The sequence below is a fragment of the Hippocampus comes genome, unplaced genomic scaffold (genome assembly GCF_001891065.2).
Source record: "Hippocampus comes isolate QL1 unplaced genomic scaffold, H_comes_QL1_v1.1 scaffold110, whole genome shotgun sequence".
NCBI classification, from domain to species: Eukaryota; Metazoa; Chordata; class Actinopteri; order Syngnathiformes; family Syngnathidae; genus Hippocampus; species Hippocampus comes.
Window position 1 is genome coordinate 645967 of NW_017805498.1, and position 6976 is coordinate 652942.

The following is a 6976-nucleotide window of genomic DNA, read 5'->3' on the forward strand; positions in this document are numbered from 1 at the left end:
CCTTGTGAGGATAAAGCGGATAGGAAAATGGATAGATGGAAAAAAGCAGATCACCTTTAACCTACGGTGGCGCATGACCTGCATCACCGGAAGTTGTTAGCGGTCAGCAGTCTGGAATTGCAGCTTGCGATCAGAGCTGTTGCGCTATATCTTTTATTATTATTATTCTCATTCAGAGTTTGTTTCATATACAATTCACCGAGGGCACTGGCGAAGAATGGGAATCTGGAGGGCCGAGAGAAGCATTTTAAAACGGTACATGTGAGCTACGATCGTTAACACGCTACAAAAGTGTGTCCCATTCCTCCGTGTCAGGTCTCGATGAAGGTAGGCAGTGATTTGCTTTTCCACAAACTCACAAATTCTTGTGTTTATTTTTCTGTTTCGTTCATCTTAGGGGGCGTTATGGCTGTTGCTCATTATGGAATGCGTGTGTAAGTGTGTGTGTATGCGCGCATGCGCAGTCACGGCTCGATCGCGGTAGGTTGGTTGATCGAAAAGTAGATCTTTGCTCAAAAAAGGTTGGGCACCCCTGCTGTCGGTTCTGCATCCTTTTGTTTTCCCTTCCTTAATCATGCCACCACCTGCCATTATCATACCTGTCAACCTCTTCTCATAGCTGCCCTTATAAATGATTACAATTCCCTTTACAGAGCAATAAAAAAACCTTACAACGGCTTACCGCGCATGCGCACATCATGCTTTATCAATCCTACCGTACACAGCGATGAAAAAAAATGTACGATTGAGGATTACTTTAATTGCTGGTTTGCCGTGACAATAGTAGCGATCGACCACGGCATTGTCGTTAGCTACCAGCAGTTGAGACGATCTGGATTTGAGCCAAAATGGTCTTTGAGAGATTGGTTCACAATTTTTTTTTTCCCATATAAAAGTTGTAATATGCCGCACATGATTTGAAATGATAAAAAAATGTATAAAATACAGGGAAAACGTACAAGTTGACAGGTATGCATTATTCTGTTTTTGTTTTGATTCCATTTGGCCTTGTTTCATAGTTTTTTTTCCACCTGTTCTTGTCATCCTGGTCCCTTGTGTCTTCCAATCAGCTACCCCAGCCATTTGTGTCTTGTCCGGGTGTTCGTCATTGTCTCGTCAGTTTGCTTGTATTTCAGAACCTGGTTTCCATCAGTCTTTGTTAGCTCGTTGTTGCTGTCACATTGTTTTGCTTCTCATGGTAGTGTACTGTGTTCTATTCCCTGGTGTTTTCTTGTTACTATGACTTTTGGGCTTTTCAAGACTTGGTTAGTGCTTTCATTTTAGTTTTTCCAGAGTAATCCTCCTGCATGTAACTGGCGCCAATATTGAGTCATTGGTTGCCATGAAAACGAAAATATAATTTATTTGATGTTCAGTTGTAAACGTGTTTTATGTTTCCATATGAACTTTGATATGTATGCTTTCTCTTCAAATATTTTCAAGAAGTATTTTCAGAATATTTCTCAAAGATCGCTTCCGGTTCAGGATCACGTGTGGTGAATAGGGAGGGAATGAGGGAGAGAGATTAAGAAAGAGAGATCGAGAAAGAGATTGCGGGAGAAACGAACTCCACCGTCTGGTCGACTGTATTCGAAATTATCTACTTTCGGTTTACCGAGGTGCACACGGTATGTCATTTTGTGCTTATTTATTTAATGTCTTGTAAAATAGATTATTGTAATGTTGATTGTTGTTTGAAATGTGTTTTCGTTTTCACGGTGTTCCACAATTAAACGTTTTTGGACATCAATTCGAGGCGTAGTCCTTGACCGGGGTAGATACACTGCATGTGTTTTTTGTTGTTGTTTTAAATACATTTTATTCCAAAATCCCCTTGCAGCCCTGGTGGCAAGTATGAAAATGCGCTTGCACAGGCTTCATTAACAATTTAGCTGCTACTCGCTAGCTGTGGAACCACTGGACCAAATCAACAATCTGTCATTTTGTCATGCGAGTTTGTAAGCTGCAGCGATGTTAACACCGTATGTGGGATCATTACTTCAAAATGATCACATTTACATTTTAAGGTGTCCCAATTGTATTATCACTGAATGGGAAATTTGTACAGTAGTAGTTCACTATATTTCTTTATATCATTCTGTATTTTTTTGTATTGTTGAGTACAAATGTTTTAAAGGCCCATATCATGTAATTCTTATTACCGGTATTATTGTGTTGTTATATGTATGTGATGTAATCATATACCGATAGAAGACTGTGGAAAGCTTAAAATAGTATGATACATACCTTTTAATAATTTTCCATACCCATCAAATGTTTTAATTTACATTAAAAATGTACTTTATATGTTAACAACCCTCTGCCCGTCTCAGCATGATGGGGTGCAGAGCTTTCAGCTGCTCTGCCCCCAAACTCTGGAACTCACTCCCACCCGACATCCGAAATATTGACTCTCTTCCTATATTCAAAACTCATCTCAAAACCCACCTATTTAAAATCGCATATACAGTTTAAACTCATCGCTTTTATTATTTATAATTTTATCCGTGTTTTTTTTGCTCTTTTGATTGTAAAGTGTCCTGGGGTATTTTGAAAGGCGCTTATAAATAAAATGTATTATTATTATTATTATTATTAGTTACTATCTAATGAGCGAGATATTTAGCTTGTCGGCGAGCTAGTTTCTAGCCACTTAACGAGCTCGTGTGACTATGGATAGCTTTTTTGTTAGAATTTTGTACTCTATTTGTATTTTATTATAATTGAACTTTTAGTTGTGAGCTTGATTGCTTGAATTACCTGCTGAAAATGTAGCTTAGTTTGGTTAACCAGCTGATTATTTTTAGTTTAAGATTATTTAGTTATTTAGCACCCTAATGAGGTACTGTACTTACACAACGTTAAGATGATTTTGACTCATTATAACATATCACATATTATTATTAGTAGTAGTATCATTACATATACAAACAAAGAGTATAAAAGGACAGAAAGGGACACAGGAAGGTAATCTGATATGTTTGTGTTGCTTTAATTTGAAAAATTGAACATCTAGCATATGTCCAAGATACGTTTCATGCTCAAGAAGCGAGTGCTGCTCATGCCCATCTCCTTGAAGCTGCGGTGCTCGCCGGGCCTCACATACACCATCTTGCCACGAAAGTTGGGTTGCTCGAACAGCAGCCAGTGGCCCTCCATCACCTGGCAGGACATGCAGTCGTTCATGCGGAGGCGCTCCATGATGTTGTCGCAATCCTCCTGCAGCTCGTTGGACTGGCCGCTCATGTTCTCCCGCTCAAAGATCCTAATCCTGAACTGGCCTCTGTGCTGTTTGAGGGGAGTAAAAAAAAGAAAAAAAATTAACATTTCCAAAGGTTTATGAAAAGGTGCTTTCATTCATGTTGTTCTTATTCTGCCATCCATATCAATTGAAATGTTTTTGTCAATCACACACAAACCCCCCGATGTGTATATCTATTTATCTATCTGTCCGTCATCTCATCCATTTATCCTCATGAGGGTCGCGGGCATGCTGGAGCATATCCCACTGACTTTGGGCAGTTGGTGGGGTACACTCTGAACTGGTTGCCAACCAATCACAGGGCACACATTGATGGACAACCCTTCACATTCACCACATGTAGGGACAATCTATAGTTCAATTACCTACCATGCATGTTTTTTGGAATGTGGGAGGAAATCGTTGTATCAGGAGAAAAATAAATACATTTAAGGGAAAACAGCTACCCATAAACTAATTCAACAGAGGGCGCTAGATAATGTAAAACCATAATTTACCCACCCCTGAATTAAAAGGAATGAATATGACAGCACCCAAATAAAACCCTCGACCCTTTCTACCCACCATGGGGATGAGGCGACAGGACTTGATGCCGCTACTCATGCCCATCACACTCATGGAGTCAGCATGTTCGCCCTTCTTCATGAAGTGTTGGTTGCCCAAGAAGTTGGGACGCTCATAGATCATGAAGCAGCCACTCTCCACCCGACAGGACTGGCACCTGTTCAGGTAGGAGGACACGTCGGCGCAGTCGCTCATGCACTCGTACGAGCGACCCTGCAAGTTTTTCTCCTCATAGAAGATAATCTGTGAAAGCAAAAAAGGGATTCAGTAACATTCCATGAACTTGTTTAGCCCTGCACCCCTTTTCAAATACACAGCAGAGATGATTCACCCCCTCTCAGTGTGCGGGCATGGGCCCGATCATCCCTGATCCAAACAGATGACACATCCACTGTCAACCTTGTGTTACACTCCTGCACGCATTATAACTAAAATTCATATGGACTGAAAGACATTTCTGAGTCAGGGTATTACATTTAAGGCCACTGTGATCAAATGTAAATCCTGTCAAACCTTTCCTTCCTTAAATATGAACATCAGGACTGGCTAGTATGGATACATTTCTAAATACCGCAATATTGCAAAACTGTGTATTGTTATCCTCTTTCCAAAAACACGACATGAAGAAAATATATTTATTGCCCATGGCTTTTGAACGCAATGTGAATGTCATAAAATCAAATTTCAGACTTTTTAAGGGTCCCACGGTGACCCTTAAAAAGTCTAAAATTTTTTGATTTGGGGAGGGCTCTAGGATTTTTTTTTCTCTTGGAGCTGAAGAAAATATTTAAAAATTATATTTTAAACAACGCTGGAGGCGCTTAACTGGGGCTACACTGATTTCTGATGAGGTTATAGCCCCTCCCCCCAGCCCTGTGTGTGATCCATTCTTGCTGTGAATTAAAGGGATAGAAAAGCGATATCAATTGCTTACCTTGCCCATGCTCATGTCAGTGGTGGTCATGGTTGTCAGGTGAGCTGCTGCTGCTAGCACTGAACTGCTGCTGTCCCCTTCCATTTAACCCTCGCTTTTATACCTGAGTGCGCCCCACGGCGTCAGCGGGTCTCCATTGTGTAAAGCCCTGAGCCAGCAACTTGCTATGGAGTGCGGCAGGGGCCCGTGTCACATGTCGAACATGGTGGTCTTGTGGCTAGGCCCTTGAAGACCAGGTAACACAAAACCCTTTGTGTTTGAAATGAATAAAATGGCTGGTTTCATTGTGCTGTATGTGGAGTTAGAGCTGATGAAAACAAAGAAAAGAAATGTCGGCAATAATACTGTAGCTGCTGTACATTCTCATTGACAGCTGCATTTAATTCAATCATTCCATCAACCTGGAAATGAAAAGGGGCTCAACAACAATGAAGTATTGAAACCCTCAACATATTCTTGTTTCAGTAGTCCACTGTGGTTGATTTGGTAACTTGTCCATTGTTTATTCATGTGAGAATATTTTCAAAGAATTTGACTTCTTCCAAAATTATATTTTGTCATATTTTGCTTGAAACTTGAACGCTTTTATTGCTTTCTGTTTTCTTTATTTGGATGCATTTAACTAATTTGTGTACTACTTAGTGAGCTTCTCAATTAGCTTGTTAGCAGGGGTGTAGCCAGAAAACTTTCAGCGGGGTGGGCAGAGTTACACAACACATCTGTAATGGTGACGAGGGGTTTCCGTGCATGCGTGTGTGCGTCATTCTTTATCATACCATCCACAGTCAGTGTTTCATGAAATAAAATTCATACATATTCCTAACAATGACCACTTATAATCAAATAGGAACAAATTTGCTGAGTTTAATATGGTCATCGTCTTTGCTGTTACTGTACTTTGCTTTTACTTTCTCATAGTCTACTTCTATCTTATGTAGTCATTTACGACAAAAGTCTTTTTTTTAAGGTCAGGTGTGAAGTAAACTTGGCCAACAATCTTTTGAGTAATACTTGGGCTAAAACAATTTCAAAAATGCTTTTCCCACCCAGGTTCATAGTTAGACCAATAGCAATGCGATTAACAACGGAAATGCCTTTATTTGGCAATCTCTGGTGAGTGGCATCATTTCCAGAATGCCGAGTCGCCAGTTGGCCATTGTAATACATTGTTGATTGTCCCGTTAACTGCTTTTTGCCATTAATACCGAGTTATTTGGCAAAATGCCTCGGCGCCGTGTAGCAATGCACACATTCACATTCAGACAAGCAGTTGTTTGAATGGCTAAAAGAAAAGAATAGGGCATGTAAATGGACCAGAAAATTGGAATGATCTAGTTTCGTTCTCGCAAAGCGAATGAATTTCACGCCTGTGTCTACGAGCATTATTTGTTACAAGCACTTTGAAAACCTGTGTTTTCTCAACCGAATTTCCAAAAAAGCTTGTTGTAATAGTCAATGAATAACTCTGGCTGCTGTTTATCAAAATATTTGATTCAAAGTATTATACGTGTACATGGATGTAATCCTGTACGAAAACATTCATACTATATGAGTGCTTGGATCCTCTGTAATGGTTTGCAACTAACAATGCTGCCCATATAATGTATGGAGTGGCCGACAACGCAACAGAACTACCTTAGCAATGGCAATGTAGGACAACAACCCACGATAACATGTGCTCTCAGCACTAGCGGGAAAACATGGACCAAGTAGGTAATCCCACTGTGTGCAATTTACAGCACGGCACAGCATCGAAGTGCAAACAATAACGCTTGGCTAATAACTGCAGCCTATATAGTTTACCATTCTTCCAGTCCCGATGGGTCTCTTCCCCACTTGAACTCCATGTCCGGCCGTTCAGGCACATTTTCCACATCATGAGTTTCTGGCTCATATATGTACAGTCCAACATACATCTTTCCAACAACCTTCCTTCCTTCAACTCTTCAGATAAGTGTGGAACGTCACTTTCTGAATCGATTTCTGATTGGCTTTGCACAATTTCCATTGTCAGAACTGCTATTGTTGTCTTGAAGTGACACACTTCCGGGTTTGTCACTTGTCAGGATGTCATTTTAGGAAAACCATTACTTGGTCAAATTTACAAAATATAATTTTTTTTTCAGCATTTTTAATGTATTTTGTTTAATTACTTGAAATCTAAATATTTCGTTTGGGATCTTCTAAAATGACTTCACATTTAACCTTTAACAATA

The 6976-nt window shown here is 40.0% G+C and overlaps 1 protein-coding gene across 1 annotated transcript; it reads right to left on the bottom strand.

Moving 5' to 3' along the window:
• Nucleotides 1-2968: 2968 nt before the first annotated feature.
• On the bottom strand, nt 2969-4827 carry LOC109519965 (gamma-crystallin M3-like). The gene is made up of 3 exons (XM_019876856.1): nt 4761-4827; nt 3827-4069; nt 2969-3288 (listed from the first exon to the last, which is right to left on the bottom strand). Exons 1-3 carry the CDS (start codon nt 4788-4790, stop codon nt 3013-3015), a joined length of 549 nt encoding a protein of 182 aa, XP_019732415.1. The 5' UTR covers nt 4791-4827; the 3' UTR covers nt 2969-3012.
• Nucleotides 4828-6976: the final 2149 nt, after the last annotated feature.

Bases quoted from the DNA above. Each gene is read 5' to 3' on its own strand.
- LOC109519965 (XM_019876856.1), bottom strand. From the start codon at position 4,790: ATGACCACCACTGACATGAGCATGGGCAAG. The intron at 4,070-4,760 runs GTAAGCAATTGA...TTGCTTTCACAG, and splicing joins CTGACATGAGCATGGGCAAG to ATTATCTTCTATGAGGAGAA. The intron at 3,289-3,826 runs GTGGGTAGAAAG...CCCCTCAAACAG, and splicing joins CCTGTCGCCTCATCCCCATG to CACAGAGGCCAGTTCAGGAT.